The 20,726-nt window shown below is 40.8% G+C and overlaps 1 protein-coding gene across 2 annotated transcripts in view; it reads right to left on the bottom strand.

Moving 5' to 3' along the window:
* LOC122934573 (dynein axonemal heavy chain 5-like) overlaps window positions 1-20,726 on the bottom strand; it is a 266,469-nt gene that overhangs the window by 149,913 nt on the left and 95,830 nt on the right. For both annotated transcript variants that reach the window (XM_044290144.1, XM_044290145.1), the window contains exons 29-38: window positions 18,080-18,170; window positions 16,725-16,790; window positions 14,919-15,031; window positions 14,318-14,417; window positions 8,163-8,276; window positions 6,936-7,067; window positions 3,899-4,008; window positions 1,268-1,364; window positions 816-1,073; window positions 557-649 (exon numbers count right to left, since the gene is read on the bottom strand). In XM_044290144.1, coding sequence (XP_044146079.1) covers window positions 557-649; window positions 816-1,073; window positions 1,268-1,364; window positions 3,899-4,008; window positions 6,936-7,067; window positions 8,163-8,276; window positions 14,318-14,417; window positions 14,919-15,031; window positions 16,725-16,790; window positions 18,080-18,170 — 1,174 coding nt within the window. The remainder of the gene's footprint in view (window positions 1-556; window positions 650-815; window positions 1,074-1,267; window positions 1,365-3,898; window positions 4,009-6,935; window positions 7,068-8,162; window positions 8,277-14,317; window positions 14,418-14,918; window positions 15,032-16,724; window positions 16,791-18,079; window positions 18,171-20,726) is intronic.

Raw genomic sequence — 20,726 nt, 5'->3', positions numbered from 1 at the left:
AAACCCACTCTTTCTGGGCAGACCTGCGAAGGGAAATTAACTTACCTGCTTCCCGGCGCTGACTTGCCTCTCCTTCGCTCCATGCCCTCCCTGGATGTAACCTTCCTGTTTGACGCCTCTGCAGCCAATCGCTGGTGGTGACATACTCCCCTTGTGTCACATGACCATTTTTCATGATGCAAGGGGAGCAGGTCACTGCTGCAGCAACATCAAACAGGAAGGTGACATCCAGGGAGCCCAGTGCAGTAGTGGAAGGTGTGGAGTGAAGGAGCTAGCACTGGGAAGCAGGTAACTATACTTCCCCTCGGTGGTCTGCCCGGCCCAAGGTGCACAACCTTTTTAAGCCTCAATTAAAAGCGGCCACTATTTCTATTAAAAAAATTCCACTGGATTTTTACATGTACAAAAAATGGCTTAACACTGAATATCAGCAGTTGGGTTACAATAAGCATATTTTATTTCCTCTAGATTTACCAAAAATGTGTGAGGAAAAAAATATATTTTTGGCCAAGTATAAAATAAGTTTTGGCCTCTAAATCATATTCATTCTCTTCACCTGAAGGACATTTTTTGTCTTGTATGCTGAAATCATCATCAACGTCCATCGTCTGTTAACTTTTGCAAATCTTCTTGCATCCCGTGGCAGTTCCTGATTATTAAGAGAAGAAAAATGCAAGTTATGTGCCTCTAATTGAAATAAGAAACACATGTTGTAGGGTCACTGATTATCTTGGAAAAACGAAAGTTGCAGTTGTAATAGTTTAAAAAAATGCACCGTAAGGAAACAATTATTTAATAAAACATGTATGCATTACCTGGCTAATAGTAGGATTACTGTACACTTCCTCCAGGTGCAGCCACAACTCCTGGACATCGATCCACAGCTCCAAAACATCACCCACACGTTTTAATTTCTCTGCCCAGGTAGTTGCTTCCTCTCTTAGAGGATCAATTTCCTTTGAGGTCAGCATTTGTCCAATAAGCACTTGGGCATCTTCTAACTCTTCCAGTAAAATAAGGGACTCATCCTTTACTAACAACACTTTGTTTTTGTAAGGTCTGAAGCTCAGGATCTACACATATTATAACAGGAATGACATTACATTTAATCACTTTAATAACAAGATAGCATACTACAAATATTTCATTGTCTGACAGGCATCTAGAAGATTTCATATCATCATCTATCCACAATAATATAGCACCAGCGAGTCAATAGTCACTTGTGCTGGTGAAATCCAGTTTAATTTAAATGCTCGTAAAATACCTGTTCACTCCATTCTTCTTCCACCTTTCTCATTTTAATTTCCAGCTCCATTTCCTTCTTTGCTGCTTTTGCTATTGACATTAACTGCTTCTTAAACCTATATGGAGGAGATCAAAAAGTAAATAAATGCATTCAAAAAGAAAATAACAATATTCTTTTACTTGAGAAATCACATCAAATTCCTGCAAGCTTCATTGCCACATAATAGTGAAATATTATTCTATTCAAGCGGTTTTGAGTGCATTTGTAAATCACTTGCAGTAATAGGTATACAAATGTCAAAAATTAAATGGGTTTTCCAGAAAACTTACAACGTTTTAAAATAATCTGAAACTAGGCGGCTTTATAGAAACTATAATAAATAATAAATAAATTACGAGATTCTCTTTATTACTCCGGAAATTACCCCTGAGATCGAAAAACCCTGAGGAAGCATTTATAACACGCGTGACACAGCTAGGAGATGACTGTAAACTGTTTAGATTTTGTGCATCTGCAGGGAAAATTTAGGCTTTCTACATTATATCAGGTTCTAGCACAGATAGCGCAAGTGTGAGCAATTATTCTTCTTACCTATATATTTAGCCTTACAAACCAATCTATGTATGTTGTTGTTGCAGGCAGTGATTGTGGTCCCATTATGCCAACCAACTAGTTTGACCCTAGGGAATTATCCTGGCGCTCCCCTGGTTTTCACCCTTTAACCCCTGTGCAGGGATTTGGCCTTCACTGCAGGGGAGCCAACAGTAAGTTACCTCTTGGAACAGTCCCGGTGTGGTTGGCTGCTGACCCGGGATCAGAGATTAGAGATCCTAATGCATGGCACCGAAGGATCAGGCAATACTCTAGGCAGGAAGCAGGCTGAAGTCAGGGTAGACAGAGTTCATGCACATCCATGATCAGTCCAAAGATCAGGCAAGGGGCACAAGATCAGTATGGTGAACAAGCACAAGATAGGTCCCACAGCAGTGGGTCAGGAAACAAGAATGGCATGGGTCGATAAACAGGCAGACTAATGGATTATAGCTCCTTACAGACCCTAGCAAGCTGGAGAGACCTGGCAGGATCTACAGAGATCAATTGCTCAGATAAGGAAGTGAGGAACCAGCAGAGCTTATATAGCCCAAGCAGATGAGCAATTGGGAACAGCCATGCAGCATCCCACGGAGCATGAGGAGGCTATCCCTTGTACTACTGCACTGAGGTGAGCTACATCACACAATGGCCCTAAGGCTTCATTCACACATCTGCAAATGGGTCCACATCAGTTCCGCAATTTTTCGGAACGGGTGAGGACCCATTCATTCTCTATAGGGACGGAATGGATGCGGAGAGCACACTATGTGCTTTCCGCATCCGCATTTCCAGAGCGCGCCCCCGATCTTCCGGTCCGCAGCTCCGGAAAAAAATAGAACATGTCCTATTCTTGTATGCCATTGTGGACAAGGATAAGCATTTCTATGGGGGTGCCGGCTAGGTGTATTGCGGATCCGCAATACACTACGGACGTGTGAATGGACCCTTATTCATGCACAAGAAGCCTCCTCCTGTGCACATGTGACAGTGGAAGCCATGAACCACCATTGTAACAGTTGCCAGACTGATTACCACTAGTAACAGGCTATCTTTCCACAAATTGGCTTGGAAGACTGTATTTCATATCACGTTCACTGTGCAAAGCCTTTCTTTTCTGTAAGGTGCAACATTTTTAGCCCATGGCTCAACTAAGCACCATTTCCATCTGCCACTGTCATGTGATATTCATCTATCTCACTAGACTTCAATAATGAAGACATACAGAACACACTGGAGATGCAGACAGAATATTCTAGTATGCGCAAAATACGTTAAAATGTCCCAAATAGGCTATCATATAAAAAAATCACAGTTAGGCTACATTCACACGTCAGTATTTTTCTATATCCCGAATTTCGGTCCGTTTTTTGCCGATCTGTTGTTCCTGAAAATGTTGCGGATCCGCAAAAAACGGAAACATGTATCAATTTCAATAAGCAAATAAAGTTGTTTGGATTTCTTAGAAAAAAAATTGAAAAAAAAAAGTTTCTGTGGGCAGGATTTAATTTCCAGGAACGGAATCCGCATAAAACGGATGACATACGTAATGACATACGAATGTCTTCCATTTTTTGCGGATCCATTGACTTTGTATTGTACCAGGATCTGATTTTTGCGGAAAAGAATAGGACAAATTTTATATTTTTTCGGACATGCGGAACAGAATGAAGGACCTATTGAAAATGAATGGGTACAGAACTGGTCCAGATCTGTTCCGCATAAAACGGAACAGATCAGGAAAGAAAAAACGGACGTGTGAATGGACCCTTAGGGTGCCTTCACATGTGGCAGATTTTGTTGCAAAAATTTCTAAAATCAGTTCCATTCATCTGAAAGGAGCTTGCAGAAATCCATGTGCTTGTGGGCAAAACAACCCCATTCAGATGAACGGAACAGATTTTCAGTTGCAGAAACTCCTGCATCAAATTCTGCCTTGTGTGAAGGCACCCTTATACAGAGGGCCTAATATCAGTTAGAATTAGAGCAAGCATTTACAGATATTCCTAGCAAACGATGTCTGGTTATTCTGAACACTTGATTCACTGTTCCACATACTTTAATAGCCCGATGTCCAGAAGGTGGAACACTTTAAAAACATTAGCTTCAAGTGGGAATGAGCTTCCTGTTACAGACATGACCTGAAGCCAGTGACGATTCCGAATTTCCTATAAAGATACATTCTCGTGTCAGTCACAGCCAAATGAAAAGCATGATACATGCATATTAGTTTGATTTTACCATTCCCATCATCTATGAGTATAAATTAAGATTTCAAAAAATGACAGAAAAAACCTCACTGAATAGGATCATGGCCACTTTAGCTGTCATTTTTATCTCATCATCATATTTAATACATTTCCTCAAGCACATTAAAGTCCTAATAAATTATTATTAGATATACAAGCTATAAGCCAAAAGTGTATGGCACTTGGAAGAGTGCTCGGTCTTTTCTGTATTAGCAGTCAGAGAATATACCACCACTTTATGGACGTCCTCCTATGCAAACTTCTGACATGTCAAATGTTTAAAGGGAATGTGTCTCCTATATTTTTTCTGCTAGTTAAAACTAGAAAGTGACACATATCGTTTTTTTCTAATCTGTTTTTATTTTATGATTATAGATTATGGGGTCATCTTGCCTGAGCTTTTCTTAACCACATTAAGGGTCCATTCCCACATCCGTGTGTGTTTTGCGGATCCGCAAAACACGGACAGTGGCAATGTGTGTTCCGCGCATTGCCGGCACTAAGAGAATATGCCTATTCGTGTCCGCTATTGCGCAATTCCGCAATTCCGGATCGGGCGTGCAGCCCCATAGAAATGAATGGGTCCGCAATTCCATTTCGCAAAGTGCGGAATGGAATTGCGGATGTGTGAATGGAGCCGTAGAGATACAGTATGCTTTACAGCAGCCATCATGGGTTATAGACACAATGAACAGGAGAGGATCTCATTGACATCTATGGGAAAGTTTTCTAAGCCTGCTCTGTGATATCATCTATTGTGAATGGCGAGTCCTGTGTTATCTGTATATACGTGATATTTGTCATTCTAATCCTGCCACTAATGATAATCAGATTACTGCAGTAACGTGATCTGTACAGACCAAGAAGTGGTGCCTGTTATTAGGCTTAGTGGCCAGGGCAAAACTGTAAGATTTTAGCATATATTTATATTATATAGATAGTGACATGGAATTGAAAAAAATTATTTAAAAGGGTTCTCCGGGCTTATCTTCAGGATAGGTCATCAATATTAGATCGGCCGGGGTCTGACCGATGTCTGAGGAGGCTGCAGCACTCCTGTGAGTGTCGCTGCCTCTTCACAGCACTGTACATTGGATGGCGACGGTGCTTGGTATTACAGCTCAGCCCAGTTCACTTGAATGGGGGTGAGCTGCGACTAGGCCATGTGACAAATAAATGTGATGTCACATGGCCTATGAAGAAACCTAAGTGCTCACAGAGTAGACTGCTGCTTTCTGATTCACTGTAAATTGGTCAGAGAACTGCCTTATTTGGAAGCCTTATCTCTGCTTCCCTAACAGCTCAGAAACTTGTATATCTGTTTAATAAGAATATAGCTTAAGGCTACATGCACACGAACATTATTTGTTTCCGTGTCCGTTTCCGTTTTTTTTGCGGGTAGGATGGGGACCCATTCATTTCAATGGGTCCTCAAAAAATGCAGACAGCACACTCAGGGCCGTCTTTAATATTGATTGGACCCTGGGCAAAAATTTACTTGGGCCCCCTGGATCCCGCCTTCCCACACCTTAGCAGGCAATCACGCCCTCCACCACAACACACACACAAAAAATCCACACATCTGGTAGAGTCCAGTGAATGACTGAATGCTCACCCTAGTGTTACAGTGCACCCCAGCACCCCACAGTATGCAGTATAGCACCCTATAGTATACAGCACCACACAGTATGCAGTTTAGCACCCCACACTATACAGTACCCCACAGTATATAGTAGAGCAGTATAGCAGCCCACAGTATACAGAACCTCACGGTATACAACACCTCACTGTATACAGCACCCCAAACTATACACGATACAGCCCCCCACACTATACAGTACAGCAGTATAGCACTCCACACTATACCGCACCCACAGTATACAGCCCCCCACACTATACAGTACAGCAGTATAGCACTCCCCCCACTATACAGGCCCCCCACAGTATACAGCCCACCACACAGTATACAGGCACCCACACAGTATACAGGCCACCCCACCCCCCCAGTATACAGCCCACCACACAATATACAGCCCATTACACAATATATAGCCAACCACACAATATACAGCCCACCACACAGTATACAGCTCACCACACAGTATACAGCCCACCACACTATACAGTAGTTTACAGTATATTAACATAACAGCCCCTGTCACCTTTTTCTGATGTAATCTTTACACAAAAAAGCTCCACAGTTAACTTCTGTAACACTCCACAGGACCTGTGAGGACCTCATAGCCATGTGACCAGTAATTGCTAGGTTACTGGTCACATGGTAATGATGTCATTAAGGTCCTAGATCAAAACTCATTAAGGTCCTAGAATTAAGATCATTAACACAGTACGATCATGATGCCTATGTAGGCGACAGCCTGACACCCGGGGCAGTAGCTAGCAGGGCTCAAGAGGCAGCTGCCTTGGGCCCCCCAGGAGCAACTGGGCCCAGGGCAGCTGCCCCTTTTGCCCCTTGGTAAAGACGGCCCTGAGCACACTGTGTGCTGTCCGCATCAGTATGTCTGTTCCGTAGCCCCGCAAAAAGAATAGAACACATCCTATTCTTGTCGTGTGCATGTAGCCTAAAGGAGTGTTTTTGTCAGGAGTTCAGAGTAAGTGCTATAGATCCAGCCATCAGAACAGCTACCTGATGGATTGACTGAGCAGGGGGAAGCAACAGTCTGCAGATATTCTGAAAGCAAAAGCTGTAGAGCAAAAACTGTTGAAAATGTTTAATAAAGACCAACTGAAAAATATTTTTTACTGCATAATGAGTAGAATGCAAAAATTTAAATGCCCCCAAAGTGTCCATAGCCTTTAATGACAAGATTCTGTAGACAGAATACCTTTGATTTGAATTCATGTAGAATAGGGAAGACATCTTCATAAAATTTGATATCTTGAGCCATTTTATTGTATGCATCCCAGTCCTTCAGTTTATCACTCCAAATCTGGCACTCAGAAAAATATTGTTCAACCTAGAAAATAAATGGATAAAAAGAAACCATCAGGAGTTCAGAAAAATACTGTATAGAAAAACTAAGATATATTAAGTGGGGAAACTAATAATAGCTTTTTTATTGTTCTTTCAGTAACTTTGAAAATTTCTTCCTGGATATTTGTGTTGGAACCGCAGTCCATTAGTTGAAGATGATTGGCTGAAGAATAAATTATTCAAACATGATTACCATTCTTAAGATTTGCTTTTAGGAGTTTGTTTCACTTAGTTATTATTACTTTAGATATCAAATAGCTTTCAGATATGATTCTAGTATTATTATTAAATTATGGGCATCCACTCAGTTTAAGCAAGACATTAGAGATATGCTTATGAAAGTACTAAGCAAAATGTTACTTTTATTAGAAGGACAAACAAAGGGATCTAAAAAAAAAAAAAGAGAACTATGCTAAAAATAAATGATAGATAGTTTGACATCTTAACCTTAAGATTCAGATGCCACACCAATTACAGTAGATCCCCATCAGAATGGTGATTATGTTCGGTGAAACCTTATTCACATGTCTAAGTCATGATTTTGCAAGAATCATGTCTCATTTGCAATGTGTGAATAAGGACTTAAAGGGGTTTTCCTACAAAGTACATTTATCAGCTACCCACATGACTGGGGATAAATGTATGACAATTGGACTTCCGCAAGAGAGCTAGAACAGGGATTCAAAGTCCCCCGTTTCCCCTCAGCATATAAATGTTGTGCGGAGGCGTTTGGTGGATCGGCAGATTTAGCATGCCTACTGTTATTCAATTTAAAGTTTATCAGACTGATGGAGATGGCCAAGCAAAGCACAAAGATGTTTTTGACAGTGCCGTACCACTTCAGGAATTATAATGGTGTTCCTAGGATTTGCTCAAACTTGTTCTGATCACGAGTACCATAAATGTACTTAATCTTCTTATGCAATAGTTTTGATTTTTTGTTAATTCCTGTACTATAACCTTGTATGACTATATTATTAATAAAACTATGATCATGAATTTGTACAAACAATAGCATTGGAATTTTGTATGAGACAGAAATATAACAATGTAACATGCAGCAGTAGTGCAAGCACACCTCTTGGTTATTTAGTCCAAGGTCTACATCTGCCCAAAGTGTGTTCCGGAATCGCTGGTCAAACTCAATGAACTTCTGGAACAGGATATATAGTGTTCCCAGTAGCTCCAAATCCTAAAGAAACAACAACATTTATAAAAAAATAAAAAATAAACATACAGGCTATAAATAAAATACATTTGTAAAAATATTACTTTATTATATACTGTATAAGTTTAAGTGGTTGTTCCACTTCAGGAAAAGTTATTTATCGTGTAGACAAGGTAAATTCAAGGCATTTACTAATGTAATGTGATTGTCCATATTGCCTCCTTTGCTGGCTTAATTAATTTTTCCATCACATTATACACTGCTTGTATCCATAATTATGACCGCCCTGCAATCTAGAAGCGGTGGCCGTGCTTGCACACTATAGGAAAAAGCCTATGCCCTCTCCCACGGTCCTGGGCACCAGAGAGTCTGGTGCTTTTTACTATAGTGTGCAAGCAACACCACTGCTTCTAGATTGGAGGGTGGTCATAACCCCTGAAAACGAGCAGTGTATAATGTGATGGAAAAATGATTTGGGCCTGTAAAGTAAAAAATATGGACAATCACATTACATTAGTAAGTGCCTTGTATTAACTTTGTCATAAATCTCATGCACATGCTGCTGAGAGTGTCCACACCGGAATCTGCATATAACTTGACATGCGGTGTAGAATTTAAATCTACAGCATTTAAATTTTTGTTGCAGTTAACCCAAAAAACAGAGTGAAATATGCAGCAAATCTTTAGCAATTCTGCAATGAAATGCTTTGGATTTTGGCCCACACATGCAACAGATTTTTGGCAGCGGACCAGTTACATGTGGTTGTAAACTGAGAGATGTATACGTAAAATATTGAAAGTATAGGCTGCATAATTAAGTATAACTGATACAGGCAAGTCCTCAATCCTGCCTTTTCTAACTTTACTTTTGCAAAGCACAATGAAAGGACAAGTTTCCTGATCAGGCTGCCTTGAGCTAGGGTCACATATGTTCCAATAAGAGCCCATTCATTCCATAGCGCTGTACATATGAGAAGAGGTATACAATAATACAGACAATTGCACTAATCATAAACAAGACGAGTTACAAACTGGTACAGAAGGAGAGAGGGCCCTGCCCGTGAGGGCTTACAATCTACATGGTATGGGAGAAGGACACAGTAGGTGCGGGTGAAGTTGGTCATGGCGGTATAGAGGCAGCAGGGTCACTGGTTGTAGGCTTGTCTGAAGAGGTGGGTTTTCAGGTTTCTTTTGAAGGATTCCACTGTAGGTGAGAGTCTGATATGTTGGGGTAGCGACATATCAGAGGCTAAGGCTGAGGCTATGAGTGCGATGAGGTCAGAGTTATGGCTTCTGATATTATTTCATTCATCTACTGAATGGTTTAGACCACCCACTGGTCTAGCAGCCAACATGTCTAGGGTGGCTGTGCATTTTAAGTATCCCCCTCCCAGGTCTTCATTAGGATGCCCAAATGGTTTTCAATTAGCAGGCCTGTGCTAAATGGGGGCTTCCTCTGATAATGTGGAGTTTCTCACCTAGTCTTCAGACGGGCTGGCATCGAGAGGCACCAGTCGCATTTGCTTAATAGATCAATTAGCCACTGCTATATAATCAGCTATTGATAATGTACGTCTAGGAGAATATGAGATCTATCTATATATCTATCTATCTGTCTATTTACCTCGGATGTCTATTTACCTCGGATTTCCGTTACAGATTACAGCAAAAAAAGGACAAAATACCACTGCATGCAGCAGCATTTTGACCGGCAAAATTCTGGTACTCTCACTGGACACCCACTGGACTCCATTATAGTGAATGGAGTTGGATGGGCGTCTGTAATGTCAGGAATATACTGTCTCCGATGAACCCATTGTCACGTAGTGATGTGGGAGGGAACACCACACCGACAACAGGAGGGAAGGGAAAAGGAACTAGGCCTCAAAGCTAGGGAAAGGAAAATTGACACCACCTATGGAAACCCTAATCCTAGCCTTGACTCCTATCCGTATGAATAGACCTTGAGGGTAGGAAGGTTCATACATTGGAACCTAAGACCCTGAAAACCTTGAATTACCCTGGAGTAGTGTCTGGGCTTGAGACGGCCTGTTATGAAAGAACCAGCATCTCCCTGAGGCCTAGTAACATAAGATAGAGAGGAAAAACTAAGTATAAAAGAGATGTAACACTTAACTTCTGAAGTAAATGGACGAGCAGGAACTCAGAAGAGGACCACACACCAGCACTTCCAATACCAAACTGAAGCTATCAACCGCATAGCATGATGGGTGAAGCCACACTAAAGAGAGGAGTGGGAATGACCACTAAGCTACACCTGAGACAAGAGGTGTGGTCATTACCAGCAACAACACTGAAAACAATTGAAACCAAAGAGGCTGTCAGATCACATCACGTGCAACCAGTCTCTTAGATCTTCTGACACCTGTCACGTTAGAGACCGTGACACCCATGCCAGAACAGAATACCAGAATCCTAGAGCAAATCTGCACTTACTATAAGTCTCAGAATCTATTTGTACTGCTGCCAAAGATTCTGACCAAGTAGTTTGGTAAAAACATATCTTTTTATTGCTCTCCTATGAAAACCTGGAGGCCCAAACCATGAGAATATACACCCTAAACAGGTAAGTTATTAACTTGGTGAAGGCAGATCATGAATTGTCACTGAGCTTTCCCCAAAAAATGTATATGTTATAGCGACATATAAAAAGTTTTGATCGGTGGGCAGGGGCGGACTAGGAACTTAAAGTGGCCCTGGAAAAAATACTAAAAGTGGCCCTCTTTTGTAGTCAGGTCCAAACTGATGGAAGCCAAGGCCAGCAGTTCCACATTGTGGCACATTATACCACCCCAACAGAGCCAAATACCACAGTCCAGCACATAATGCATCCCCAAAAACTTCCACTGACCGGACATGAGGACAGCCCAGAGGGCCCCCTGGACAAACGGCCCACCGGTAAATTTTCCTGTAAGGTCTATGGCCAATCCGTCCCTGTCAGTGGGGGTCTGAGTGCTGAGAGCCCCATTGATCACTAGAACGGGGAGAGAGAAGTGCTCTCTCTTCGCTGCAAAAGACTGAATTGAGATGGACCCACAGACTTTCTATTGCTGAACTCAAAGATCTGAAACATTTTCTACATACACAAAAGACCCATTACTCTCAAATATTGTTCACAAATCTGTCTAAATCTGTGTTAGTGAGCACTTTTCCTTTGCCGAGATAATCCATCCCACTTCACAGGTGTGGCATATCAAGGTGCTGATTAGACAGCATGAATATTGCACAGGAGTGCCTTAGACTGCCCACAATAAAAGGCCACTCTGAAATGTGCACAGTTTTGCCTTACTGGGGGGGTGGGTCAGAAAACCAATCAGTATCTGGTGTGGCCACCATTTGCCTCACACAGTGCAGCACATCTCCATCGCATAGAGTTGATCAGGTTGTTGATTGTGGCCTGTGGAATGTTGGTCCACTCCTCTTCAATAGCTGTGCGAAGTTGCAGAATATTGGCAGGAACTGGAACACTCTGTCGTATACGGTGATCCAGAGCATCCCAAACATGCTCAATGGGGGACATGTCCATTGAGTATCCTGTCCATGCAAGAACTGTGATGTTTTCAACTTCAAGGAATTGTGTACAGGTACTTGCAATATGGGGCTGTGCATTATCATGCTGCAACATGAGGTGATTGTCGTGGATGAATGGCACAAAAATGGGCCTCAGGATCTCAACACAGTATCTCTGTGCATTAAAAATGGCATCAATAAAATGCACCTGTATTTTTTGTCCATAACATACGCCTGCCCATACCATAACCCCACCACCACCATGGGCCACTCGATCCACAACGTTGACGTCAGAAAACCGCTCACCCACACGACGCCACACACGCTGTCTGCCATTTGCCCTGAACAGTGAAAACCGGGACTCATCCGTGAGCAGAACGCCTCTCTAACGTGCCAGACACCATCGAATGTGAGCATTTGCCCACTGAAGTCGGTTTACGATGACTAACTGCAGTCAGGTCCAGACCCTGATGAGGACGACGAGCATGCAGATGAGCTTCCCTGAGACGGTTTCTGACAGTTTGTGCAGAAATTCTTTCGTTATGCAAAGCGATTGTTGCTGCAGCTGTCCGGGTGGCTTGTCTCAGACGATCATGGAGGTGAACATGCTGTATGTGGAGGTCCTGGGCTAGTGTGGTTACACGTGGTCTGTGGTTGTGAGGCCAGTTGGATGTACAGCGAAATTCTCTGAAACACCTTTGGAGACGGCTTATGGTAGAGAAATGAACATTCATTGCACGGGCAACAGCTCTGGTAGACATTCCTGCAGTCATCATGCCAATTGCACGTTCCCTCAAACGTTGCGACGTCTGTGGCATTGGCTGTGTGATCAAACTGCACATTTCAGAGTTACCTTTTATTGTGGGCAAAGGCACACCTGTGCAATATTCATGCTGTCTAATCAGCACCTTGATATGTCACACTTGTGAGGTGGGATAGATTATCTCGGCAAAGGAGAAGTGCTCACTAACACAGATTTAGACAGATTTGTGAACAATATTTGAGAGTAATAGGTCTTTTGTGTATGTAGGAAATGTTTCAGATCTTTGAGTTTAGCTCATGCAAAATGGGAGCAAAACAGAAAATTTAGCGTTTATATTTTTGTTTAGTGTATAAAGTCTGGTTAAATCATCTAGACGACATACTGGACTGCCCAAATGAGGGAAAGACTCTTTAGTGTCACTTGACGCACTTTACTGTTTACAATCTGGAATACCTCCCCCCTATCCTGATGAACTTTAAGGAGGTGTCCCACCTCAGCATATTTATGGAGCAGGACACAGTCTATTCAATAAAACAGCAGGCAACACTATAACATTATTCAAGGAATATCCTGTTTTATAAGCAAATTTTAAAATACAGGGTAAGTCTAAATACAAAAATGATTTTTATATTTTGAGGCTGGATTTATAGTGAAAGCCATATGTTCTCACTAGATATTAAGCTGGAAGTCAGTTTTGGAACTACACAGCTATGTCCATTGTGTATTGGATGGAACTGGTAACTGCACTATTCCCATTCACTGGACGGAGCTGGTCTACACCTTTAGAATGTTCCTCAACAGTCACTACTTGCCTATTATATTGATTTTTCTTTCTTTCTTTTAACTAGCACTTAGTACCTATTCTGCTACTCTCAAGCAGTCAGCATTACTGAGAACACTCACAGAGTTGCTGACTGAATGAAAGAGCTCTCCTTATAATGTTCCTCTTTCAATATCCTTTTTAGTTTGATATTTGGTCACAGCATTGTATAACAGAGGTACAGGATTTAAAGGGGCTTTCCAAGGGTTTCAAGGGGTTATCCAATCCTAAAAAAGCTCCCCATATGCTGAGCCCCCATGCTGAATATACTTACCCAGGTCCCCGCTCCCTGCGCCGCTCCTGGTCAATGCACCGCCGCTGCTGCTTCTCCCCATGCGCGGATAAAAATATCCGTGTCGGGGGGAGAGCAGCCAATAGCAGACAGGGAAGGGGACAAGCCTCCCTAGCGTCACCCGCTGTTGTTCATTCGCGCACGGAGAGAAGCTGCAGCGGCGGTGCGGGGACCAGGAGCGGCGCGGAGAGCCAGGTAAGTATTTTCAGCGTGGGGGGCCGGCATATGGGGGGCCTTTTTTTAGGATTGTATAACCCCTTTAATGGCATATAGTCAGGGTAGGTCATCAAAATCTGATCAGTGGGGGTCTGACTCTTGGCACTCTCTCCAATGAACTGTTTGAAGAGGCCGCGGCTCTCCGGTGAGTGCTGGTGCCTGGGATATCACATTCACTGATAACATTACCTATTTGTGGCTCTGTCCCATTCAAGTGAAAGGGGTTGAGCAGCAATAACAGGCACAGCCACTACACAATGTATGGTGTTATGTTTAGTAAGTTGTGAGAAGACCTGAACGTCACAGCCTCTTCAAACAGCTGATCATTGATGACCTATCCTGGAGATAGGATATCAATATGGCACTCCTGGAAAACTCCTACCACAATTTAGCCTATTATCTGCAGTAATATATGAATATATTCTGCAGCACTGTTACTGTACCTTTCCAGTCCTGTCCAACTCATAAAATTTCTTTGGAACGATATTGAAAAGTTTTTGCACCGAGATCAGGGTTTTCCTTTTAGCATCGTATGCCTGGTATCTATAAAAAGCAGTATTATTTACTTCTTGCCATGAATAATATCACATTTATTAATGTTAAAAAAAAAGCATTCAATACTTGAGCAGAAATTCACAAGAAGTTGAGAAGGAAGTTGAAAGCTCTGATTTGTCAATGACTATACCAGGCATGGCTGGAATTACAGCATCAGTTTACTATAATCTCTGTTCTAAGTTTCCAACTCCCACACTGAATGCATTCCATTGCCCTAGGAATTTATCAAATATATTTTCTAACTAGAACGTTAAAGTGTGAGCTGAATTGAATTTCCTATGTACTTGTTACCATAGTTCAGATATGAGCCCCAAGTGTTTAATATGGAACCTAATCTATGCCTAATGAAGCTTGGGATAACTCACATTTGCATATTTCTTTACATTTATGTCCTCTTTTTGTATTGCAAATCTCTTAAAATTGTTTTTACATAATCAATTATTCAGCATTTCCATATACTGTATGAGAACACTTGCTAGCAATACTTACTTCTCATTGAAATCATGCAGTCGAGTCACAGCTTCCTCTGGCTTCACGCCAGGGGCCGCCGGACCTTGTGTATCAAAGCGATTCCTAAACTGGATTACCTCCACGACAAAGCTCTGTTAAGAAACGTCAGTTGATTAAATAAGATTGAAATAAACTCCAAAATGCTAAGGGCATAATGATGGGGATGCCCTCTTCCTTGGAGGCCCCCATATACACTTGTGTATTGTCGGCCAAACACCCTGTGAATGGCGTGCTTAGCCAACAGTCCAATGTGTATGGGGAGCTTCCGACTTTCCCCTGACAGATGATGACAGGGGACAAAAGGATAGGGTGAAGTTCATCCAATCTTTTTGTTCTCCCAGAAAATAATCTGCCACAAGAAGTGTCTGGCAGCTCCTTTCTCTCTCCCTATTGAAAACACATACATGTTCAACTTAACCAAATGTGTATGGGGAGTCAGGAGGGAGGTGAGAGCTGACAGCTATTGAATGTATATGGTCGGTTCTAGGGGACCCAAAAGTACCCTGCTACATAAGCAGACTAGTATCATAAATGGCACATACTAGTAAGGGCGCCCTGTTACAAATGTCGCAATGGGGCTCAGAAGCTTCAAGTTTACAATAAATAGTTTACAATAAACATAGACATTTCAATGTTCACTGCATTCTTTTCTCTTCTACCGGAATTATTATTTAAGCATTTCCAATATTGAATTTTGCCTATTTCTTATTATTTTTCCAACCCCTTTAATATGCATTAAAGGGGTTGGACACTTTCTGGTTATTGTTGACCAGTGTGTTTGTAAGATGACTATACGGCACTTACTAATATAGCCTTTGTTGAAATTCTACACTAATTGTCATTATTTCATAAGTTATGCCCCCTTGTTGGCCAAGTCTTTTGTCCTGTCAACACAGAGATCTTGTTCATAAAATGGCCGCTGATGGATGGTTATCTGACCAAGCAAGTCACTTCCATGTAATGTCTCGGCCATTCAAATACACTGTACCTGTCATCTATACTTGCATATGTTTTTTTTTCCTTTTTTTTTCACTGTGTTTTCTGGGCTGTGGATTCTGTGCCTACGAACTGGTAGTATAGCTGGACTGCCCTGATTACAGCTGTTTTTTTTTTTTTGTACGTGATTTGCTCTTTGGTATGAATATGATACACTGTCTGATATGTGATTAGAAACTTGTCTTTATACTGTTTATAAAATAAAAAAAAAAAAAACAAATCTATACTTGCATTGCTGGGTGTTAAATGCAGGTGATTTTTTTTAATACAAGAAACATCACATGGAGGTGATTTGCCCGGTTACATGACCCTCCATTAGCGGCTATCTTATGGACCGGACCTCTATGTGGACAGCACAGAAGATTTGCCTAAAAAGGGGGCATGGCTTAGGAAATATAGCAAATGGCACAACATATCAACAAAGGCTATATAACAGCCATACTGTATAGTAATTTTACCTACACATTGGTCACAAGTAGCCAGAAAGTGGCAAACCACTTTAAATTTAATTATTGGTAACAAGACCTAAATAAATCTGTAGTGTTTCTTTTACATCCGTATGATGTCCAGTAAACATGAATCTTCCACATGTGTACTTTCTATAGGAATTTAAAGTTTTAGTTATCATTTTTGCATATACAGAGTTAAATTACAACTGTATAACATAAAACCAAAATGATCACTCTTCAAAGAACTCTTTATGTAATACATCTCTGCGGACTGTGCCCACAGAAGAATGAAAGGGATTATAGCAGAATATGATGTAAGCTTTAAAGCATGCTTTCTTACTTTAACTTGTTTGTCAAGCTCTTGCTTGAAGATGTCCTGTTTCTCTTTCAGTAAATTATCTTTTACCTATAAAAAGCAGAACACAATACTTTTCCTATATATTAGTTTGAAACCTATATATAGCCCAAACAAAATTTAGGGCTCACCCCTAATCACAATATATATAACCGACCAAAAGGAGTGAGACAGGTATAATACAAATAAATCTAGTGATGCTAGTGTAGTCCAAAAGTCACATAATTTATTTGAAAATCACAAAAAGGACACATGATCAGCACTGGTCACAAAAAGACAATAGACACAGGTTACAATACACATTAAAAACCAAGAGGACTTTAAATATAAAGAGCATGTGCATAAATATTACCAATTGGTCATCGATTAAAGGATATATAATATCCACAAGCTATGGCTCATAAACTACCAAACAAATACCTACATGCATTGTACATCAGAATTTGTCACAAAGTGAATGTGGTGGTACACACCACATTTGTCAAAGCTGAAGCAGTAGGATGATTGGAGTTATACTCAGCACATAATGAAAGAAATACTGACCACTTGGTTTAAATATACCGTACAGCAACACCACCGGTCCACTCCCCAATGCACATTTCGCGTACAGCTTTTTCAAGGGGTACTAATACTTCCACTCTCTTATACAAAACAATGGCTTGGATTTCTTTTGTGTCTGAAGGCTGGGTAATATATGGGGTTCAGACATGTATGTCCTACCTAAAAGGGGTCCCCAATGTTTTTATGTTTTTAAATTTGCCCCCCAGTCAGCAGTACCTGTGAAATCCATTCTCACCTGCTCTCCACTGCTCTGTTCAGTTCCTTGGGTCCTCAGCTCTCTTCACTGGACTTCCGGACCCCATCTGTTTACTTAATTACTGGTCTCATTGGTGAACTATCTGCAAGAAGCATGTGACCAGGCAGCGGTGTACCGCTGTGGCCAGTCATTAGCTGCAGCAACATACATGAGTTTGTCAGTGTGGAAGTTGACAGATGGGGGCTTGGAATCCACTGAAGAGACCCTGGGACCCAAGGAGCTGGAACAGAGCATCAGGGAGAAGGTGATTGCTCTACAGGTACTGCTGGCTAGGGAAAAAACTTGGACAATCCTTTTAAGGATCAGCATTTAAGAGAATAGTCAAAAGAGTACAAGTTTACAAAACTACATAAGTTTGGTTAGTTTATTCCAGAAAGGTACCACTCTTGTGTCTGATATTGCAGTAGCACTGTTTCTGTTTTGTCACTCATGCAACCTCTTTAAATAGAAGAATGTGAGAAAGGACCCTGAAAATGATTGAAGATAAGCTTTACAAAGAATAAATATATAAATTATCACTCACGACACTGGTAAGATCCATTAATTCATCCCATTTATTTCTCAAGTTTGTTACATCATTTACTTCTTCCCTTGGGATACGCAGCTGGTAGGACCTATACACAGAAACAGTTGTGCATTTTTATAAGATATTTGTCCTGTAGAGATTCACATTTTCATATTTGAGAATGAGGACTGAATACATGACAAAATGTAGGTTGTATAAGAAATTATTTTGGTCTAGTTTTAAAGGACTAATAAATGTTATGCAATATTTTTGGCAATAAAATATTATTTTGCTTACTGAAAACTCAATTGTCTATAAGATACAAGGGGTAAACTCAGATACCTTTGTATAAAGAATCTGATAAGCTATAGTTAACATGTTTCATGCACATATATATTTTAAAGACTTCTTAAGTTTGTCATAAATTAAGATATTTGAGATAAAGTTAGGGTTATGTAAAAAGGGGTAGCATTGGTATACATGTGGCTATCTTCATTAACTGTATTAACTACTCTCTGGAGTGGATGAGACTGTAGAAGATGCATTCTCTCATACAGTATCAAAGCCATAAAAGCCTTAAAGGTTATGTACACCTTTGGGGGCATTTTTTTTATTAGTACATTGTACTCATTATGAGCTAAAATAATTTTTTTATTGGTCTTTATTAAAAATATAGAGTCCTTTTCTCTGTACAGAGCTGAGATGCTCTACGAGCAGAATCTGAATTTTCTCTCTGCTGTGTTAGGCAGGTTGCTGATGGGCTCCTTATGCCTGCTCTCAGAGCTTATAAACACTCATCAAAGCTCAATACTTATCTTACTGCTAAGAATGTGGCTTAAATAAGTGTTTATGACCTCTCAGGAATTTAGAGCTAAGGGTTATTAGGCAAAAAGGGAAAGTGAGCTGTAGGATGCACACAGCTAGAAAAACAGTTAACCCTTTGCGGCTCAATATTTTCTAATAAAGACCAATTGAAAAAATGATTTTTAGCCCCAATGAGTAAAATGCGATCATAAAAATAAATTCCTCCCAAAGGTGTATATAGCCTTTAAAGCTTTTGCATACATATTTAAAGGTGGTTTATGTGATGCAACTTGTCTATTACCTGCAGTGAACGTTTAAAGCAAGACCACTTCTCACTGTGTTCACATTACACCGAATACAATTTAAAGTTTAGAGGACTACAAAATCCAGTAATAACTAGAAAAAGAAGATAGCTGTATCTGCTTAAACATAGAAGAATGACAACTCAAAGAATAAACTTAGAGTGCCTACTCAGGTTCAGAGAAGCTGGAGACACAAATCAATAAATTAATATTGATGATGTCCCGAAGAAACTATATGGTGAAATCAATACATCATGTTTGTAGGCTAAGTGATGTCCAGATAAATGCCTGGAAGATCTGTTATGCAGTCATTGAAAGATGCACTTAAAAAAAGGTCATCTTCCAGTTATGTTTCAAAAGCAAAATAAACACAAAAACAAACAAAAAAATTTTGGGGATCACTGGAAAGAATTAGTACATATGTTGATAGGGGCAATACAATGTGTATAAATTAATATCTTAGTAATAAGTGAACAAACACTTTTAATGCTGAGAAATGTCCTACAAAAGAGAACATTTGTGACATTAGTTACATAAGCAGCTTAATCTCTTGTGTGCTAATCTGCTCAGCTCTGTAATGATGTACACAGCATGTATAACTCCTTCACAGTTTAGAAAGGTTCAACTCACCACATTTCAGTGGGAGGCTCTTATTTTAAACAAAGAATACAGTGCGGGATTGAGGTTCCTTGGACCCACCAGAGGAAATTAGGGCCAATCACCCATCTATAGAGATCATGTACATTCCCCCCAGGGGTGGGCGAAGACTGAATAAGGCCCCTGTGCAAAGAATGTCTCTTGTCCCCTACTCAGTATAGACCCCACCTCCCACCCCTGCTAGGGTGACTGCTGTGCCCCTAATGTCACAGTGCTGCAAATGCAGCAATTATAGGCATCCACATTGGTTTATCACACATGTTGCCAAGGAGTTATTTAACAGCAACACTTATCACTAGTTGGCTGATGAGGCAGATGCAGGTAAGAGGTGTTTTAGTAACATTACATAGTTCTTTTCGGTGCATACATTTTTTGAATATAAAAAATAGCTTTCATCTGACCTGGTGGCTGCTGGTAGAGCAACAGCCACCAGGTGCAATTGTCTTGCTGTCATGGAAGAGGAGTCTTCTCCGAGCACAGCAAATGGTGGTGATTGTTTGCAGCTCTGTGAGCTAGCAGCAAAGAAAGGAAGCGGAGGCAATGCTTGGTGTAGTAGCTGACTGGCTGCACTGTGCATTCAGAAAACTCTAGTGGGCACCACAGCAACCGAGTAACCACAGCAGGCCTGTTTCTTTCCCGCTTATGGATTGTTTTTTGCTCGATATGCATTGTCAGGTGTGAGACCTTATAAAGACAGGGGTGGCTCTATCCAAGTCACGTCCAGTTAACAGAATTTACCACAGGCAGATTCCAATCAAGGTCAAGAAACATCTCAATGATGATCAAGAGAAATGGGAGTTCCCCCGAGCTAAATTTCAAGTGTCATAACAAAGGGTCTGAATACTTATGGCCATGACAAATGTTAGTTTTTTCTTTATAATTTTCCTTTATAATAAATTTGA

This window comes from Bufo gargarizans, chromosome 4, assembly GCF_014858855.1.
Source record: "Bufo gargarizans isolate SCDJY-AF-19 chromosome 4, ASM1485885v1, whole genome shotgun sequence".
NCBI classification, from domain to species: domain Eukaryota; kingdom Metazoa; phylum Chordata; class Amphibia; order Anura; family Bufonidae; genus Bufo; species Bufo gargarizans.
The sequence above is the reverse complement of the archived record's forward strand: the minus strand, read 5'-3'. Positions and strand labels throughout refer to the sequence as shown.